The sequence below is a fragment of the Furipterus horrens genome, unplaced genomic scaffold (assembly GCF_987537825.1).
Source record: "Furipterus horrens unplaced genomic scaffold, mFurHor1.1.pri manual_scaffold_5, whole genome shotgun sequence".
NCBI classification, from domain to species: Eukaryota; Metazoa; Chordata; class Mammalia; order Chiroptera; family Furipteridae; genus Furipterus; species Furipterus horrens.
In genome coordinates this window covers 59,729,080-59,751,443 of record NW_028327175.1, presented here as the reverse complement: position 1 = coordinate 59,751,443, position 22,364 = coordinate 59,729,080, and the positions used below count along the sequence as shown (strand labels likewise).

General features: G+C 37.5%; 1 protein-coding gene across 1 annotated transcript in view; it reads right to left on the bottom strand.

The window, feature by feature from the left end:
- ADGRV1 (adhesion G protein-coupled receptor V1) overlaps window positions 1-22,364 on the bottom strand; it is a gene marked incomplete at its 5' end in the record, with an annotated part of 466,202 nt that overhangs the window by 41,899 nt on the left and 401,939 nt on the right. The window contains one exon of the mRNA XM_090278998.1: window positions 12,000-12,121. Within this exon, the coding sequence (XP_090135124.1) occupies window positions 12,000-12,121 (122 nt within the window). The remainder of the gene's footprint in view (window positions 1-11,999; window positions 12,122-22,364) is intronic.

The following is a 22,364-nucleotide window of genomic DNA, read 5'->3' as shown; positions in this document are numbered from 1 at the left end:
CTTAGGCCAGTATGTATTTGGAAATAGACAGCATTTTCTTAGATGATTCCTCAACATTTTGAGATTGGTTTGAAAGTAACTAAATTTGCAAAAAGAAACAATTTAAGAAGATATAAAAATCTTTTGTAATCTTTTTTTCTGTAATGGCTACTTAAGTGGCTTTTTAGGAGAAAGAAAGCAAACCTTTAAAATACGATGAATGAGATTATCTGAATAAAAGAACAAAGGCTGTGACAGAAAAAGTATCTTATAGGAACTTAACAAGATATTGAAAACCTCGACAGAAATGACTACTCCTCTTAAATTTCTCAAGCATGGATTTTGTTAAAGACCCTGAGAAATGTAAATGAATTATTAATACACAAATATTATTAATAAACTTATTACTATACTCTATTATTACAATGAAATAACAAGTGAACAGAATCCTCACTAATTCAGAATACTTTCTAAACACTTCAGATGAGCAGAGAAAAGGGAGGCAAACCTGCTTATACAACCTTCCTTTTATTTTTATAGTGATTCTTCATGAAAAGCGGATGACTTAGAAGCATATCGTCTGTCATTCAATACCATTTACAAGTGTTATAAAATTAATTAATAAGAGTATACCCCCTCCAACTCTCCAACTCATTGTAACAGCTCATTGTAATAGCTGTGGTTACCCAGTGAACTGTTATTTTGCAAAAATATTCAGGTAAAAAGTATTCAGGGGCTTTTTGGTGTAAAATCATGGGTAAATTTATTCAGTTTTAATTTGCCTATCAACCTTCACTGAAAAAAGAAAATAATCCCTTTGAAAACTTCCTTTTAGCAGATTATCAGGTCACTAATACAGTTCTAGTGATCAGGTTATCAGTTCTAGTTAGCTTTTTTCCTGCACTATTGCACTTGAATTCTCCAACTCTTGCTAGTGCTGGAGATGGAGATGGACATTCAGTGATAAAATGACAACACTTCAGTACAAAATGCTGCAATCACATCAACCAACAAGAGGCCACATATACACCCCCAAGAGGAGAGACAGCAGAGAAGCAAAAGGGACAGTTACTTCTCAAGCATCTATTTCCTCACTTGATTTTAGGAGACCCAGGTACATTGGGGACAATTGCTCCCTAGATTGAATACAGCTAGTGACTCCAACGTTTCTATTCTCTTTTTTGCAATCCCCTCATTCCCCTCTCCAGCTCCAATTAGTGCTAAGTTTACTATGTCTTCATCTTCACACAGCAACAATCAATTAAGTAGAGAAAAGTAAAGCCAGAGACTTTTGGTGTTCTCTTAGAAATATGTTAAGTGTATTGTGCATTTCTTGTTATGTTTAAACTCAGTTGGTATTTATGAAAAAGAACAAGTTAGAGATTTCAGAAAACAGTGGAGTTCACGGGGGAGAGCGTCACCAGAGGTTTGGGAAACCCACTCCGTCTGGCCTGTTTTAGCTCAGCGCATTTGGCTTTTGAGCCTCCTGTAACAGGCATCCTCCTAGATGCTTATAGCCTGGGCCATGCAATCCAATGCTTGGTTTCCTCTAACCCTATCTTAGTCTCTAATTATATCTTAACGTAAGTTTTTTCCTGTATAATAAGGTCTAAACAGTATTTTAAAAAATAGACTAGCAATTCGTCTAGGTAGAAGGCAGTTCATTTGCAGAAGCAGTTAAGAGCATGGGATTTGGGGAGTGGAGGGGACACTGAGAGAAAGCAATGGGCATGTAAAGGAACCAGAGACATACCACCAACTCCACACACTTCAATATAGCTTTTCCTGCCTTTGGGGACAGGAGTCACTTTTTTAGAAAAAAATTTCTATTTCAATTTTCTCGGTGCTTACAAATATCCTAAGCAAGCAATAGAAACCTGACTTCTAACTTAACTTGATGCTCAAGGCCACTTCTGTTAAGACTGCTTCTTGCTGTCTGATCTGGCTCCTGGTGTATGATACTGCTACCCACCAGCTCCCTCAGTAAAGACCTTCAACTAAGCCAAAAAGAGACTGTTCTTTGGGGGAATGCTACTTTATAATGGACATCAATGTTAAAACAGATGGACATTTGTTGAAATGCATTAATTTTCATAGGTGAAAGATAATGAAAGAATAATTCCTATGTAAATTATACTTATTTATTGTTGATTTTGCTTTTTCATGCATTTTAATTAAGCAATTAAAAAAATTCAACAAAGCATTTGTTGAATAGCTACTATAAGCACAGCCTTCTGTTAAGGTACTGTGGAATAAATAAATAATAAGAGGTTCTGTGGTCCTTTAGCATTGCATAGCCTAGTGGGGGAACTCATCTTTGTTTACTGAATCCCAGCTCATGAGTTACTGAGTGTGTGACCTTGCCTAAGTTACTTAACTTCTCTAAGCTTTTGTTTCTCCAAATGTAAAATGTCAAGAATAATAGTTCCTACCTTGCAGGACTGTTGTAAGATTTAAATGAAATAAGTACAATTCCACATAATAAGCACTTAATAAATATTAGTTATTGTAATTTTTAGTATAATATATATTGAGCAGAGAGGCATGGAGACATGTGGCCTGACATACACATACATGGACACATTCTAGATTGAGTACTATTTTTGAATGAAAATATAGGATTTCCAGTGCTATGATATTGGCTCAAACAATAAGGTAAAATGCATATAATCTACAATATCACCACTTCATAATGAGAGTTTCCAAGACTGATGGAGAATCTGAAGTGTTGCCTCAAAATGTTCCGAAGCGTTAGTTAAGAAACAAAGGACAAAATATAACAGGTTATGTCTACATAACACTTACATAGATAGTATCTATACATACACTGGGGTCTTGTCACCAAATAAGATCATTGAGATGGTAGCTCAGTGAATGTGGCCTGTGACATCATCAGGGTTCTGAACAGATTGATTAATCAGCAATGAGAGGAAACACTACTAATGGAGTGACATGCTATGAAGATCTGAAGCTCAGAGTTCTGTTTGTGTGAAAATACTCTTACACTGAATATGTGTGCCATTGTGGTGTCACTTTAGGGACAGGAGAAAGAGAGTTAATGTTACTATGTACCTATTATGTGCTAGAATGTTTTAAATATTTTTGGTTGATTTCTACAGACGTCTTATAAAGTAAATAGTAGTATCTTCATTTCAGAGAAATTAGATAACTTGTCTAAGATCACACAGCTAAAAACTAGTAAGACAGTATTTGTATTCCAAAGTATTTATAACTCACTATTTCATCCCATTTCTCAAGCTAAAAGAGAATAAGATTTTAAATATCTGCAGAGGAAACCAGTGATGTGGAATTGATTTAGTGTGAAGGACGAAGACAGAATTTCTAGGATCCATTTATATAAAGATATTTTTTCAAGTTCAGTTTATATTTGATTTCATGTCATTAAATTTTCTTCAGTAAGATTTCAGTTAGTCTCTTTTATCCACATTCTGAGAAGGAAGACCTGTTTCCTACAGCAGTAAGCTTTTGGAACATGCATCTTTAGTTCTTCTGTGTTGGTTGTCTGTCTTTCCTACTGGCTTGTTCATAATGAGAGTTTCCAAGACTGATTTTGTGGAATAGGTACAAGGTTATTTTACAGCCACAGTATCATTTCAGTATCTGAATTTCAGTCTTCAATGGATGGATATAAATTATAATACTTTACTGAGTTTTATATATTTCTATATAAATGAATGACAGATGAGACATAAGTGCACCTCCTCAGCTGACCTTAAGAAGCTACAAGCACAGCTTTGCCATCAGTGTTCCCAGGAGCACCAGCACAGTGCATGTCTTAAAAGATACCCACTAGATAGCTGATGAATTGCAGTAGTTCTAAATATCTTCACACAGTAATATGCATTCAGCTTATGTTAAAAATTTATTAGTTATTTTTTGAAATAAATCTATCGAGACCTTTGCTTCTGGCTCTGGTAGAGTTTATATCAGATTAACCCTCACTTGTACAATTCTATAAACTGGAGAAAATACTTTTAGAAACACATACACAATAATAAAAAAACATCAAAAACAGTAACAAAATAGCACATGAAAGGCATCAAAACAGCTAGTACTCGAGGAGCCAAGATCCTACAGAGAACAAAACCCACTGAGGCCCTATATTCATAGCTGTTTTTCTTCCCCTTTTGGGCAATTTGCAATGCCAAGTGACATGGCTAAAGGCTGATCAGAAAGTTGAAGCCTGGAGCTTGCAGCATCTGACATGGTTGGGGAGACAAAAAATAGGGTTTGTAAACCAAAACTACTTTTAGACTGTAAGAAGGGGAAAAAAAAAAAGCATTTAGTTGAGCAAAAGGAGCTGTGGTCTGGGAGACAGTGATTCAGGTAGCAACCTAAATTGTGTTCCACCAAGGCAAAGAGGAGGCCATTTTTGATAGAAAAAGTTTCCACCCAAATCCCCAATTTTATGCTAATGAGGTTTGCAAATTGTGCAGTCCAAATCATGCAGTTCTGATTGGTCGGTACAGCTAGAAATGACACAATGTGTAGTTCTGATTGGACCGGGTAGATCTCAGTCCTTAGGTAGAAAGATGAAACCAGGGTTTCCTTGCAGCAGTTTACTTGGAAGGTGTAAACAAGAGGGGCGCAGTGTCAAAAGCCAAGAGTTCAGGAGGAGGTTCTTCCTGGTATACAGAGTAGGTAAGGAAGCCCTGACACCGGTAGTAGCTAGACTCCTATTCATAAAATTTGGGCCCTTGGTCGATCATTTCAGCAGATAAATTATTTTCCGTGGTTCACGTCAAGTGAATCTTTCTTCTGGGGTCCACAGGTTCAAATATACTAAGGCAACCAGGACTCGAGGGGCCAAGATTCCAAAGAAAAAGGGAACTGTAAAAGCATTTGCCACTTTTGAAGCTGCCTATCCATGGGATGAGAGGCTAATAAACTAATCAGAAAGCAGCTGCAGAGGCTAAACCACTAAGCAAGGGGTTCAACAGTCTCATAGTGCTGGGCAATGAGAAAATGGAACCCAGAGACCGCCAGGGAAGAGGGGTTCCAGATAACAAAACAGGCTTTCACTTGACACCCCTGAACAATCTTTGAGTTTGCCCAGGGTAGGGAGGAAACCATAACTAGATTAATCATCACAAAACCCGAAACGCATTTTCTGCTGCTCCAAGGTGATGAGTCCATATCCCATTTGCTTTTCAAAAGAAAATGAAATCTTCTCTAGAGGAAGAAATTTGAACATATTTTTATCCAGGAGTTGTACACTGACTGTCAGCTAGGGGAATTTACCCTGCAAAAGCTTTTGCTTGGCCCACACCATGTTTGCTGTTTCATTTGCATGCTTTTAGGAGGTGCCTACTCTCCAGTTCTTCTACAGTCCCCACCCAGCCCTATAGTCTCACAATAAGCTTATATCACCCACATAAGTTCCTTGCTTGAACCTGAAGGCATTTACTACACATTTAAAAGCAGATGAGTGACCACATGGATCTATGTGATAAACTAAGCACTGTGATGATAGACATGGGGTGGGGGTGGGTCGCTCGCTACAGCATCTGCAATGAAGGAAATACTTACGAGTGGATGAGATCATTTGGGGAAGACCAGTGGCTTATGGGGATTTAAAGATGAAGCTTACAAATCTTCTCTCTTTGGCCTCTCACTTGTCTTTATTGTTTTTTGTCCATTTAATCATTTTAAATATTTTTTGTATTTATAAACCATTAATTATTTTACAAATTATATTTTACACATATATTTTTTCATGATCCTTAGGGCAAGAACTGGCATCTCTGGAAAGCAGACAACTAAAGCTCAGAGATGTCAAGTCACTTGGTAGAAAAGAGATTGCATGACAGTCAGTTGCATGCTCATTCCAGTGCACCTGACAGTACAAGAGATAAGAGTAAAATTTTAGACTATGGAAAAATTATAAATTAACACAAAGGCAAAGAAGCTGATCCCAAATTTTGTTTCCTTTGTTCTCCTGAAACTGTTCTAACAAGAGGAGGTATGGGTCTTACTCTGACTTTTGTAGGCTTACTATTTCACAATCAGAGAATGTGCTAGATCCTTTCACAAGGAAAGGCCCACAGAGTCCAGGAAGGCATACTACATGACTAAAATGCAAACTATCAATATGTGATTACAGAGGGCTCAGGAAAAAACTCTGAAATGAAAAAACCACAGGGTAAAACACTAAAGAGGACCAGGGCAGGAGAAATGTAGGCAACTGCTTTGCAATGATAAAGCCAGGTGTCAAAAGGTAGTCTATACAATCCCTTCATTACTAAAACCACACTTGTGGAACATACTTGCTGGCATATCAGAGAACCTAGTACAAACAAAAGTAAAAATCCTGCAGTCTGTCTGAAGTGTCTTGCCTGGCCAGCCGACAAGGTAGTGAGAGTCAATGTCAGACGCTGTCGTTCATTGTCAAATGGAGTAAGAAGATATTGCACAAACACACAGAGATATTTCACCAGCCCAGACGCTACTGAACACAGTGGCCAGAGTACCATGACCTAATCAAGACAACTTAAACGCACCTCCTTGACTAAGCTTCTGTATATTTATTGTAAAGTCACAGAAATAACGTGGGATGTTCTGAAGAGCAGACAAGACATTCATTAATCTCTAAACCTCACTCTACAAAACAAGTGTAGTGATTTTTTTTTCCACTAAAGTTGACATGGCTCTAGGACAAATCAATGACAGAGTCCCAACTTCCCCTGGCTTCTACATGTTTATTCTAGGGTTTTCTGGAAGATTACTTTTCCACTCCTCATGAATAGTTCATGTGCTAGTCTCCAATGGAAACAAAGTGACACTTATTACTGTTGGCTGTTGAAAAGCAATTGCAAAGGGAGTGCCTTGAAACAATTAGTGCTCTGTAACTGATTATTTAACAATATGCATTTCCCAAGAGCTGTTTATCCTCAAAAAGAAGGAGCCAAGATTGAATATGTACTGTACAAGCAGACACCTGCACTGAACCCCTCTGAATTGCTGACCGGATATTCTCAGAGACAAAAATTAGAGAATTTCTTATTTTCTTCTCTAACCCATTTGCAATGAACTCTTGTTTGTTTTCATGAGCAAAGGAACAAGGTCAATTTCTTATGCTACCTCAAGGACTACTTTCATTTGGGAAAATCTCTTCATAAAGTATGGCTTTAGTTTTAAAGCTGAAATTCAATATAGAACAACAAGAGCTACAAGGAAAGCAAGAAAGACAAAGAAAGAGGGAACAGAGGACGAAGAATGGGAAAGAAAGAAAGAAGGGGGAGAATAAGAAAGAAAGAAAAATGCTTTATATGTTCAAGGCACTCTAGTGGCCACCAAAGAACAACAACTAAAAAGCAGAAGAAATTGTTCCCAACTTTGAGTCACTTATTTCCCAGCCATTTAAGACATGAGGTTAGGAATAAAAATAACTTTAGCAAATTGTTCTTAAATTTGAATATAGGCTATATGTTTCTAGCTACAGATTCCATGTCGTAACTCTCTTCTCTGGAACAGTGAATGATTCAAAAACTGCCAGGACACATTGCAAGACCAGATGCTTGTAAAAATGAACACATATACGTCATTTACACAGAGACAGTCAAACAGGACTCTGCAGAATGTGATCTCACTACGCACATACTGAGAAGCACCATATCCCAATACTGTGTTAAGTTTGGGTCTCTTGCCAGCTTTTGCATTCCAAGAAGAATGCATTTCAGCTTTTTGAAAGGTTCTTCTATATATATATATGAATTTATCTCCAAAACACTTATTTTCCATTATTTTCAAGAAGCTCACTCCTGAAACTGCTGGCTACCCTAGTTATTTTATATAGGATTCGCTATGTGTAAGTCACAATTATCAGTCAGTAACATTTTGACAGAATAAATGGGAGAAAGCCTTAGAAGAAAACCTGAAATAAACATACATAAGTCTGAATCTGACTGCTTTGGGTTTAAAGTGTAACAAAATTTTATAACATAATTAATCTAGGCGTGACATGCAAAATGTTCAGTGAGTGTGGCACAGGTGCTAACCAATCAGAATAGCTGCAGGAGGGTTCTGAAGCTCCCCTGCTTGGCCCAGCATTAGCCTGTCAGCTGCTGGGGTCTGGGGATGCTTTTAGCTTAAGTGGCTAGAAGGCTGGGATACACGCAAGGTTCAGACAGTAGCTATTTCAATATTTTAACAACTGATAGGGTTCTACCAGGGCTTACCAGCCGAGTGTCAGGTCTGGTGATTACTCTCATTAACTGTTACACAAATTAGTATATACCTTGGACTAAACAGTTTTAAAAAGTTCTGATTTATAAGTATTAGCATAAATATACGTAGAAATGAAGAACTTAACTCATTTAAAAAAAATAATAAAAGTCACTGGATTAATGGTTCAGGAAATTGAGAAAAATATTAAAAATAGTGCCTTATGAATTTCTTGTGGACCGTACAGAGACATTTGGTTATACAGGGGTTCCCAAGGATAGTCACAATAAACTGATATCACACTGATGACATTTCCTAGTGGTTCAACAATAGCTTTCTTTGTCTAAACTTATATCAATGAACAAGAAAGTGGAGAAAATATGTGTAGTGGACATCTGTTACTTTCACCTGGCTAGCACTCTTGCCACTTGCCCCACCCTGGCCCCTTATTGGTAAAAGAATCCTTTCCTCTGGTGGGAATTCCATTCCATGTGGGTTTTATGAAATAACTCAACTCCTACCACTGGATTCTCACATGATCTAGGCTTGGCTAGACTACCTGTCATCATGTGATTGGTGTCTGGATAGTCTGTGATCCAAGGTGAAGATAATTTAAGTCCTTCACAGAATTTTCTGTTGGGAAATAAGCTCTCTCCTTGCTGGGGCAGGTAAGCTAGTGGGAGGTAAGTCTTACACTGTTGGTGGCCATAAGGCTCAAGAAGATTATTAAATAATAAAAATAACAGTAGGAATATTTAGAATGCTTTCTTAATCTTACTTTTATACTTGTATCCACTATGTTTTAGAAAGTACTTCATACAATTTCTTGAATGCTCCCATGTATTAGAAGTTTGGTAGCTCAACCTTGAATGTTCAGAAAGTGATCAAGAAATTCCTGATAATATTTCAAGTAATCAAGAAGCCCTTTTCAAAAGTGCATTGAATGATAACTATTAAAAATCAGAATATTACAGAAATATACCTTTCATCCATCAGTCTCAGAGCACTTATGATATAATAATAATCCAGATAAAAAAATGAGGCAATAATCCCCTCTGAGCAAAATATAGTATCCAAGCATATGTACATAACATACTGTTGTGGTCCCAGGTGTTGCCAAAGGCAGTAAAAGAAACACAAAGGCCAGTAAAACAAACAAACAAACAAACAAGCAAAGCAAAACAAAACAAACAAAAAACCACATTAAGTCTTCATGGAACATACTTTGAAGACCTTACTACTATATAGCCATGTTCCATAGAAATGCCTGAGTTGAAGACATAAAGCAGTTTCTATATTAAATGAACCCCAATAAACCCTGGGGAAATCATATTTTCTAAGTGTTCGGGACTGACTGAGTGCTGGTATCAGGAATGAACCAGTGTGGCAGAACGCGGGCAGAAGTGACACTACAGTCATCACTTCAGTAGAGCCACACATATGGAATTAAGTTCATTAGACATGAGTTTGAAAGAACTTTAGTTTTTACTTATATTTAGTTCCTAAAAGAATGAGACCATAACAATTTTTTAAAAGATTTTATTTATTTATTTTTAGAGAGAGGGAAAGGAGGGAGAAAGAGAAGGAAACATTCATGTGTAGTTGCCTCTTGTGTGCCCTCAGCTCGGGATCTGGCCTGCAACCCAGGCATGTGCCCTGACTGGAAATCGAACCAGCAACCCTTTAGTTCGCAGGCTGGCACTCAATCCACTGAGCCACACAGGCCAGAGCAACAATTTCTTTTATATCTCTCTACAATATGTAGTTTAATGCTCAGCAGTCCTCCTTTATTAATTAACCTCCATAAGATCTCAATAGACATTTTCCTATGTATATGGTTTGATAGGTTATACTGGCTACCATTTTAATCTTAAGCTTTAAATTTACTTAATTACTGCTGAGTGGTTCAACTACAAACTCCAGATTTCCAACCACTGAGTCCTACCACTAACTCTCTAAGCAGTCCATTTCTTGACTATCTTCCAACCACCATCATTTATATTTACTTTCTCCTTAGATTATCCTTCTAAAAAGTAGATATGTGCATGTCTTTCCCATTGTATATTTGAAAATTTTGAAAACTAACAAATTTTAAAAAAACAAATAGAACAAAACAAACAAAACCCCCAACTTTGATGGCTTCCCATTGCTTAGAAGCTGAAGTTGAACATTCTGTCCTGACCTGGTAACATGGCAGTGAAGCCAATCCACCGTTGCCTTTCCCCTCCCAGCACTACTCTCGAACTGCAACACCCTTCTTGCTCCCCTCCACCCCTTTGCTTAATCTAGGCAAAATTCATCACTTTCTCTTTGTGCAGCCTAGGCTAACATTGTTTTCTCTGCCTGAAACACCCATCTCTAACCAAACACTCATCACTTATTTAATAAATATTAAAATGTCACACACTGATGAGCAGGCAAAATGAATGAATTAAGTCTACCAGGTGTAATGAGGTCACACGTCCCATCTAAAAGGGGCAGCATCTATTAAGGCCTTGAAAATTGCTACCAAGCAAGTATAGTGGCAGAAATTCGAAGTTTGCAGCAAATATTTTAATAAACTAAAACCTGGTCTGCGTCCCCCTGTGTGTCTAACACATGATATCCATCTTTAGGTTGCTGGTGTGGACCTTGAGGTTAGCTGCACGAGGCCTTGGGCTTCCCAGGTGACTAGGACAGGGCAGCTGACTGCAGTGGCTCACTTCTGGGTATGAGCTCAAACGCTAGTACAGGCCGCAGTAAACATGCCCTTCACTCAGCTCTCATAACACTCTGTTTACATGGCACCTGCCATAGTTTATGCTCGTCGCTAAGTGTTTACTCCTTTGAACCACCAGATCCAGAGGAGCAGGGCTGTCACCCTCATCCTGTCTTGGCACCACTAGCTCACTGTGCTAACAGGAGAGGATTAATTACAACTATACCTACAGAGGTATCTGCACATGAACTTGATTCCAAACTTTAAAGTTACCTTTTTTCCCCTCCCTAAATCAACATTATGCTTTGATTAGGCACCCTGCTATAAAACATACTCTCACTTAAGAATCTGTCCCTTTTGCAAACCTAACTATGTTTTGAGTCATATTTTAGTTGTATGACACAATCCGAACGTGTTTCTCTACACATGCTCCTTGCAAGATGGTGGTCAAAATAAGGACAGGTTAGAGATATGCCTGGTAAATTCAAGAAATTATTTTAGTCTAGAACAGAACTTTTCGCTTGGGAAAATGTATTCATTTGTTGCATTTGTTAATGTAACTTTTGCTCATTTAACAAAAGCACTAATAAAATCAGCTTTAATTGTTGCTACAGTTCTTTAATTTCTACTTAGACTATCTAAGTATGCTCACAAAAGTAATTTAAGCTGGGCATTTTCAGACTTAGAGGATGTCAATTATTTTTAGTGAACCAAAACACTCTCATTTAACTAGGTATCAGACATAAGAGGGGGTTTCCCAAACAGTGCTACCTATTTCATTCCTCAATTGCTCTAATTTCTAGACAAAGACACTATCTAATTATGAGCACAGGTCCTCCATGGCTGCCACCTGCAAAGTTCATGAACATCAATTCTGCTGAACAAAAATATGTTTTGGTAGTTACTTAGATGTTCTCAAGATAAAGGAGGGTAAATATATCTTCCTTATCTGTATAACCAACAAGTTAGAAGCCCAGCCCTGTTTCAGGTGTTCAAGATTTAACCCCCGTCATTTTATTCTACAACTCTGCATGATGTTATTATGTGCACAAATTCACCTATGTGTGGATGCTTGATTCTATGTCATGTGTTCATTAGCATACATGTGTGCCATCAGTAATCAAACTGAAAAGCTTACCTGCAGACTGTTGAAAATGACAAAGAGGACCAACATCCAGAAATGTCTGTAGGCCATGTGCAGGCCTCCCCAAAGCCATGTCACAGAAATCAGGGCAAAGAGATATAAAACCAGTGGAATTTCTAGAAATCATAAAGAAAGAAAGAAATTTTCAGCTTCAGTATACAGCATAGTCACACATACACACAAAATTATTTTTGGCTCCTTTCTTGTGATACCCTCTATGCCTAAGTACCTATTTTGAAAGAACACCCTTGGAAATCCCATTCTAATGCCAGAGAAGAAAGGCACATTACTGAGTCCACATTCTTCCTGTTTTGATGGTAGGCCGGGGGAGTGGAGGGGTGGGAGGAGGTGGGGGATGGGAAAGAACTGTTCCTCTCCTAGACTACCACCTGCTGGACTTTTCTGGAAGTTACACGAACAACTGTGGAAATAAAATCACTTCTAAATCCCAGGTAAATTTTAAAAGATCACTCCACTAGAAAATGGCAGGCAGGTATCAGTGTGCTCTCAAAATTAGTGTAGTCCAACTTGACTTTTTAAAACAGAAATGACATAAAAACTTGTGTGTGTGATGGAAAGGTATACATTCATCTTTTTTATTCTGAGATCCCAAATTTTATAGCTAGTGTTAAGAGCAAAGATAAAGTGACAAGATTCACCACTGTCAACACTAAACTTATCCTATCCAACGTTTCTCCATGCAATTTGTGTCAATACTTTTTAGAAAAGATTTCTTCAAGGCCAGTGGATTTCATCACCCATCCCACTTGTTTTTGATATTTGGGTTTTAGAATAATAACATTAAAGAAAAAATTTTAATATTTAAATGACAAGTTATATAAGATTTGGAAAGTGAATCAGATCTTAGTAGCCGCAAATAAATACATTTTCAAGTTGTTAAAAGACGGCAGTCTGGACCACACCACTTGACAATTTTCATGACAGGTCTGAAAGAGTATATATATATATATATATATATATATACATATATATATACTCACCATCATCAAGTAACACCTAAAATCCACAGGTGCTGGAGAAGTTAGAACAACTAAATACAACTGCATCAATTTTTAGATTTTATTTTATTTTGAAACAAATTCAGACTTACAAAAGAGTTGCAAGTACAATATGACAACAAAGTTTTTTTGTGAACCATTTAAAAATTGCCAAGCTGATCCCCCATTGTCACCCTCTGCAGTACTTTAATGTGTATTTTCTACAAAGACATTCTCCTACACAAACACAACACAACCATCAAATCCGGAAATTAACACTGACGCATTGCTACCACCCCCAGATCCCGTTCAATATCTGTCAATTTTCCCCCGCAGTTCCCTTTGTGGCAAAAGGACCCAGCTGTCGTGCTGCTGCAGTCTCCTTTAACCCCAGGAAGTTCCCCAGTGTGCCCTTGGCTTTCGTGACTGGCACTTTTGAAGATTACCAGCCAGTGGCACAAAAGGACAAATATTGTGTGATTCCACTTAACATGAAGTGCCGAGAGTAGGCAAATTCATAGAGACACAAAGTACAGCAGAGGTGAGCAGGGGCTTCGGTGGGGCTAGGGAGTTCTTGTTTAATGGGTAGAGAGTTGATGTTTGGGACGATGAAAAAGTTCTGAAAATGGATAGCAGTTATGGTTGCTACTTTGGGAATGTACTTGGTGCCACCGGGTTGTGCACTTACAATGGTAAATTGCATGTTATGTGTATTTTACTACAATTAAGAAACAAAAGACTGTGTCAAAAAAAAAAAGGCAGACTTGTGTCAAGATTAATTTTCCTATGGGGGAAAAAAATCAATTTCTCAAAGTACTTAATTTAACAAGAAGTCACTAATGTGAAATTTCTTAAATGAGCAAGGAGTCACTAATGCAAAAAAATAAAGTAGTTTGAAAAGGTTTTAGTGAAAGAAATTACTTGTGGAAAGAAAAAACAAGTAGCAAGTGAAGTGTCCCTTAGTACTACTATCATGAAGACAGTATACTTATGGGAGTTTGTGAATGCCACTGAGAATACATAAAATCTCTTTATTTTTTAGTAGAAAATATGATATCCATGAATTTAATTGACATTTTTTAAAGAAAGTATGGTGCTGTATTATCTCTTTTCTTTGTAATTGCAGCCTTGGTGGTTATTGCTTTGCACCAGTGACAACAATAATGGCTTTATTATGGAAATCACACCTCATTTACATGAGGCTGAAACTTATTCTGTGTTTACCATCTTTTAAAGTACTTGTTTTCATTTTATCTCACTGATCTTCTGATTCGAACAATTTGGATGTGCTACTAAAACTCATCAACAGAAAACAAGGAACACATCTGTGAAATAGTGTGGATTTAAGATATTTATGGGTCTATTTATAACAACAGGCATGCATTTTTTTAAATTAGAAGAAAAGGTAATTGAAAAAAAGGTATCAAAAGGCCTTATTTTTTAAATATGGCTCTAAATTAAGATATTTAATTGATCTGACCCCCTTCTTGGAGAGAAAACATTGTGCTCTGGAGCTTCCTTAACACTAATCCCACAATGTGCAGTTACCCACCAGTGTCTGCAGCCAATAAACCCCAAGTCACAGAAAAGACAACAAGGCACACACTTCACAGAGCTGCCAAATCAGGATTAGCATACTGTGTGGGGAACAAATAACAAACTTAAGGGTTAGATCTGCAAATTGTTCAAAGGAACACTGCATATCTCATTTACCCATTTGCCTCATTCCTAATTTTTGGTCACTAGTCCTATATTTGGTTCGAATTTCAGAATTTTCTTTTTGCTTCACTACTTCAAACACATTCCCAAAAGAGCTCTTAAAAACTCATTTGGGCTCTGGCTGCTGTGGCTCAGTTTGTTGGAGCATCTTCCCAGAAACCGAAGAGGCCCCGGTTTAATTCCATCAGGGCACATGCCTGGATGCAAGTTTGGTCCCCAGTCAGCGAAAGTAAGAGGCAGCTGATTGATGTTTCTCTCTCATATAAATGTTTCCCTCCCTCCCCCTTCTCTCAAATCAACAAGCATGTCCTCAGGTGAGGATAAAATTTTTTTTTTAATTTAAAAAACCCATTTGGATAAGGGAACCCACTCTAACTTCTGGGGCTCCTGTCTCAAGATACAGTTGCAAATGTTTGTTGGGGCAGGCTAGACTTTGTATATCTCAACTCTCTATTATGTGCCAGGCTCTTCATTTGATTTAGCCAGCTTTACTAAATTCATAACCTCCAGAGTCACCTTCTTCCTTAAGACATTTTCGAAAATTATTTTATTATTTTTCAATTATAGTTGACATTCAATATAATATTAGTTTCAGGTGTAGGCCCAAAAGAGTCACCTTCTTTCAATGAGCACTTTAGGGCCAATGATTTCCAAATATCCATCTCCATCGCTCCTGAGCCCCTGACCTCCAGGCCTGGAGCTCTCCAAAACATCTCAAACTGCGTTAATCCAAAGCTGAATTTACTATCCTTCCTTTCAAGTTTTCCCTTCCTTCTGACTCTTAGTGCCACCATCCACATAGACTTTTCCATGGCTGATTACCCATCACATGCTTCACCAAACGGAGTGGGAACGGGGGAGGAGCACGCACATAAAGCAGTCAGCACAGAGCCTAGAATAAAGCACAGGCTTACTACACCTTAAGTTGCTATCATCCTTATCCTTATTACCATCATTACTTTAGTCAAGTTACGAAAATAGTGCATGGCTACAGACAGCCCCTCTTGCATATTTGAAGTGCCAAAATATCATGTAATAAAGAAACATGTTTAACTTTTTTTTGTATCTGAGTTTCGCAAGCTTATTTGGTTATAGGACTCTTTTGTTTATCTGATATAATCTGAAGATCACACTTGGAAGAGGGTTGCTCTGAGTGTACAGACTAAATTCTATCACATCCATATCACCACTGGAAACTTCCTGACAAACCTATTTTAAGTGGACCTCTCAGTGTCTTCTATTCCCCTCCCTTTCCCTTTGACTTATTCTATTCTATTCTATTCCATCCCTTTGCATCCATCCCAACCCATCCCACTTAAAAAAGCCGGCAAGGAGATTCACCATTATGTTGTGACCTACAATATTTAAACCTCTGCTCTAGAAGGAAATTTAAATAGGATATGATGGACTATCATAGACCTAAGGTAGATATGGTAAACATAAATATAATGGGGGCCTACATCTACCATCTTCTTACATGAACGTACCCTGACCCTCACTGATATATGAAGGAGGTAAGCCTAATTTTGAAGGATCTATACAGGTGAGATATTGGATCCTGAGGCACAGAAGATAGGCAATACTGGCCTACAGTATATTTTCCAGGGGAAGTGAAGAAGAATGTGAGCAAGTTCTCAGAGGAGTCTCAAAGTCTGCTGAGAAGTAAAATAGCAGTACTTTGCCAATGGCTGACTTAGGGCTCCCCTGAATGCTAGACAGTCCAGTGTCAGGCCTACTTTGAGTGTGATTTATTGGGATTGAAAAAAAAAAAAAAAAGGTACAAGCCTAGAATTATGGTCTTGCCTTGCAAAAGTTATATATAATTTTCAATTTGTAGGCTATAATTTTGATTCTAAGGAGAATAATCAAGTTAGATGAGACATACCCACATAGACCTTGCACGAACTGTTATTAGAATAATTCCATTTGAACCATGTACTTCAAAGTTGCCAGAAGTTATCTTACTGGGGTTGGGGTGTGTATGGGAGGTCAAATAGGTCTGTGATTTTTAAGTAAAAGATTAAATGGTCTGTTTTCTTTTTGTGAGGAATAATGTCTTGGAACTATGAGAAAGAACGTTATCAACTGGGTTCACAACCAACATAGTAATTTTCTACGCATTTAATAAATGCTTCATAAAATGACATTATGAAAAAAATTTTTAGAAGATCTGAGTTCTGAAACAGGAAGTTAGCCAACTAACAATGGAAGACTGGCTTAACCTAGTTTTCTTACTACATTACCAGTTAGTTATTCAGCCATTAAAGAGTTTAAAACCCTCATCCCCAGGCATGCTCAGGCACCTAACAGCAGCTTCCAACACACTTAGCTTTTTAATAATATAATGAAAACATACAATGCATCTTTCAATCTGCTTACATCTATATTTTGCATCTTACTAGATGGCCTCAGAATTTTTGGAAATTAGGTTACGATGCATTTGGCCATGAATAGCCAGTTATAATTTTATGGATAGTTTGATAGGACATTACACTGCAGTCATTAAGATTTATTACTTTTAAATTCAACAATGAAGGCTTGAGTTAATTCTAACTCAATGACTCAGACTAATTAACTCTACAGATAACTCTATGTGTGTAAGAAAATATTTACAATGTGTTAAATATGTCAGTTCCTAGAACTATTTTCTGGTAGACCCTCAATCCTCAATCTGGATGAATGCCAGTTGACCTAATGCTTATTTTCTTTAATTTGGTTCTCTGGTCATCATATTACAAAATGGTACAACTAACTACAAATTTAATTTTATTTTGTTTTTATTACCTTTGTCATGTTACTGTTCTAAAAAATTTACTTCAGTTAAAATGTTTGGTTCCTCTCTGTCAATGTGATTAATTGCATTTCTTCTCCTATTGTTACTCTTGGTATTTAGTTAATTATTACTAAAGGAAAGGGGATCAAAGGAAGTTAAGACATTGAGATTAATAAACTGGAGCACGTGAGCCTGTTTATTTCACCAGGAAGCTACAGCTTCACACCCCAGAGGATCACAGCACTGCTCTGACAGTGTTGGGTTGTTGAGGAATACAAGGGAGGAGCTGGACCAAAGAGGCCTGTAAGTCTAACTAGGATGTGAACCTATCAAAAGTACATGGAAGCTTGGGAAGTTGATTGGTTCTTTTGAAAAAGCACCTCATCCATCCCAAACCCAAGCTTACATAATCCCATGACAATAAAGAAGTGCTCGCTTCCCCCATGACCCTCTGACTCACACTTGTCCCAGGCACTCAGACATTCTCTCTACAGCCATGTGGCCTAAGCAGGCACATGTCAGGCAGCCACGTGGACTCTGCCACTGGGAACAAGCTAAGCCACTGGGATGGCGACTGAGACTCCTTAGTAGCTGCCTGTGGACTGAGCTTTAATATGAAGCAGAAACTCTGAACACTGGCTCTTGCTTTGGCCTTACTGAGGACAAGGTCAAATTTTTCCATGGCTGAAAAGAGAGGGATGGGAAACTGGAAACCTAGGGGCCAGCTTCTATTGAATATTTCCACTAAAATAAATATTGCCACACTATGATCTCCTGTGTGTGGGTCCTTGGAATACTTTCCTTGTGATCCTGGGAAGAGCCTCATTTTCACTAGCTGGTAGATTATCAGGGCATTGTTTGATCTTAAAAATGTCATATGTGTAATTCTCAAAAGCTTTGGAGATATACTTGGTCTCTGTTGTTAAATAACTATATTTTAAATAGAGAAAATTAATACCAAACTCACCTACAGAGCTGCTTTTAGGTACATACAAAAATAATCAACCATAAAGTGGTTTGGTATCTTTGCTATTGAAAAACTTATCATTACCCATTTAAACAATGGGACAGTACTCCAGGCATGGCAGAGATTTTTATGCATATGAGAGTAAACTAATATCTTATTGCTCATTCTTACTAACAACCTTGGACCAAGCCCTTAGACAGAAAAGAAAGAGAAACCATTCTGTTAAGAAAGAAAGGCAATCCCCAGACTGAATGCCTTGTGGATGATCTAGAAGAAGGTGGCTATCCAAAAAAATAATAACACCTACTTGATAATATTTGTATATTAGTGATCAAAGTAATCTGATCAAAGTGATTTGTACCCAATGATATACATTAAAGAAATTTTTTTCTGTATCTGTCAATGTCATATGTAAACTAGCATTTATGACATTTTAATTCCAACTCTTTCTTCTGTTCCACATGGAATAAAACTGTTAATGGTTAGACTATTTCACAGGTGTCAAATAATAGTAGTAAATGTAAGGTAGATACATAGTTTATTTTTGTCCTAGGCTCAAAAGTTTTTCTTTTTTTCTCTTTTTTTTTCTTTTCTTTTCCTTTCTTTCCTTTTCTTTCCTTCCCTTTCCCTTTCCTTTCATTTTCTTTTCATTTTTCTTTTCCCTTCCTTCTTTCTCCTTCATTTCTCTCTCTTTCTCTCTCTCTCTGGCCTTCCCTCCCACTCTCCCTCCCTCCCTCCGACTCCTGGTGAGAGCACTGGAATTTTATTTAACTCTGGGTATCCTGGGTTTGACATTAGTAGGTAAGACCAATGAATGAGCAGCCATACAGTTTTTTGGTCACTTTGTTTCCCAATCCCTATAAATGCAGCTAGTTTTACTATTCAACTTCATCTTTAATAGGCTACAGAGATCCTGCTACATTTTGCTGGGCTTTTTCTATTTTAACCAGATCAAGCTGATTTTGTAACAAAGTTTGTGAAAGACATTTAAAAAAGAAAAAGCAGCTTTACCATAACACAGATTATTTACTTGCAAAACCTCTAGCACTGGGGGTGTGGTGGGGTGGGTTAGGCAGTGACGATGGAGAGGGGGAAATTACTACACTTCTTGGGAACTGTAAAATTAAATAAATGTAAGGATCAAATATTGTTCGTTTTGATAACTTGTTAATTTATAACCACACTGATTTACACTCTTTAAATACTATAAAAGAGGCTTTAAATTGCTTTCCAATACTTTTAGTCTTTCCCTATGACCCAATTTCTACTTCTTTCTTGGAGGTGTTACATACTAATTATAAATCACATCATTTGCTTTCCTGAAGGTTATTCATATTAAATTTTATCATTTGTTTCTGTCAAATTTAATTAAAAGGAATGTATGATTTTAAATATGGACCTTTAGCCTACTAAAAAATTTTAAAAGCATGCATTTCTGTTTACTGAGTAGGATTTATTCATTATAAAAAGCAGAATAGCAGAGTGGTTATGGGCATGGACTTGAGATATTATCTGAAGGCCATTTACCAGCTGTGTGAAATTGGCGAGGCACTTCACTGTTCAAAGATACAATTTCCTCATCTGTGCAATGAGAATAATATTAGCACCTCCCAAATAAGGTTTTGTACAATCAATGAGGATTTAATGGTTGAAACACAGAAGTTATATAAACTTTGGCTATTGCTTGATATTCAAGAAATATATTTCAATAGCAAGCATAAAAATGTATTAGCTAAAATGTGATCGGTAAAAGGATAAATTACATATGGATTTCCTTTCAAATATTATATATGTATATATTCATACTATTATATATGTAAATATACACAGACAGGCACTATAATAAAAGGTAGAAGATAAATATTAGGAGAAATCAAGGTATATAAAAATTAGGGAAAACAGCAGTAATTTCCAGTCAGTGGCATCAGGGGGACCTTCGTGAGGAAGAAGAAATTTCAGCTGGGCCTTGAGGATGAGCTATACTTGAACACGTGCATTGGAGCTTAAGGTAGAGGGAATACTATAAATAGAAGCGAAAAGGCAAAGGCGTGTAAATTATTCCTTTAGATTGAAGTTAAAGGTCCATGACGGTAAATAGTGAGAAGAATATTATAGCACTAGGTCATGAAGGGATCCCTGGGACCAGAGTAAGCAATACATAGTTATTTTACAGGAAATGGAAAGTCATTTAAAATTCCTGAGCAGAGGTGTGGCCTAATCAAAACAGAGCTTAATATTATAGGAAGGTAAATAATGGAGAGAATGCTGGAGGCAGGGATATCAGTTAGGTAACTACTGCAGTGGTCAGAGTGAGAGATAAGAAAGGCTTGAGGCAAGGGAATGGCAGAGAAGTGGATCTCACAATGGAAAGAAGGGGATGGACACAGAAATATAACCAGAATAGAATTTACCATAGTATCTCCCAATCAGAAAACAATGAGGAACTTTGAAACTATACAGATTTTGGGACTTTTAACACTGGAGATTCTAAATCAGTAAGTCTGTAGAGTGACTTATCAAACCATAATTTCTGAAAGCGTGATTTTAATGATTGTTTTTGAAAACTGTTGACCTGAAAGTCTATGTGTAGTAAAAGAAATTACGCTGGCTTCAAGGTTAGGAAAATAGGAAAGGGATTAAGAAGAAGAGAAGAAAGAGTAACACAGTAATCAGTGCAACTGGGAAGGCAAAGGAGCAAAGCTGAGGACAATCTTTGTACTTCCTGAGGACACGATACCATTCTCAGAAAGAGGATAGAAAAGAAGCTGGGGAGAGAAGCTGGACTCAAATTGATCGATTTGAAAAGTACCACCGTAATTTTAAAAAAGCAAAGGGAATCCTTGAAAAAGAGACATACTCCAGAGTTGAGTCACAAGAACAATGTTGCATGGCCTTGGATTTAGCAGGAAAATAAAAAGAGAATCATGAAATACAAGGGAAACAGACTATTCAAGGAAGAGTACTGATTTATGCAGAAGAGTTTAGGAATAAGGACATGAGGAAAGAGGACAGTAGATGCAGTTTCCAAAGTCACACGTGATGAATGAAAGGGTATAAGCAAGGCACTCTCAAGATTTAGCAATGAACGGAAGGTGATGAGTTTAGCTGCTCTTCAAGAAGTTTGTTGGTGAAGGAGAGCGGCAGGGAAGTAACTTCGATAAGGCAGCAGCATAGAGTAAGCTTTCTAGGCAGTGAAAAGAGACGTGTGATTTTAGATGAAGGGGGAAGATACAGAGGAGAGAGGGAGATTTAAGACGTAAGACGATTACACAGAATTGAATGAAACAAGTTCCAAGAGAAAAAAAAAAATAGATGCTGGGCACAACTGAGAGAGCTGGCTTTGGAGAGAGTAAGTTATTTATCTCCTTATCTGAAATAGGATGAAAAGTGGCAAAGAAAGGAAACAACGGAGAAACGAGTAAAATGTGGAAAGTTGAATGAAGTAACATCACGTTGTTTCACAATTGTACAGAATGTGAGAATAAAAGGTATTATCTCAAGACTTAAGGGCAGTGTATCTATTTCAAAAATTAATTAAGAATCAAATATAATCCAAAGGATTCTGAGAAGCAGGGGTGGACCAGTTTAAGGACACGTAGCATACATTTGTATCTGTTACAGAGTAGTACTAATTGGCTGGTGAACAGGAGAGAAGTGTAGGCTTTGACAGGACTGATCATTGGCAGAATGCTTAAGGAGGGAGCCAAGCTGGTGAGGAAATCCAGGGAGCTAGTGAAAATACTCTTGGAGTGTCCAGTCACAGGGTGGAGGGAAAGGAGGTCACAGTGACAGTAAAGAACAAGCAGGAGCAGGGAGCAGGAAGAGGTTATGCTCTGTGAGAGCTGTGGAGAGAGAAATGGTGACCCAGGAAGGGAGAATATCATGAGAAATGTAACCACACT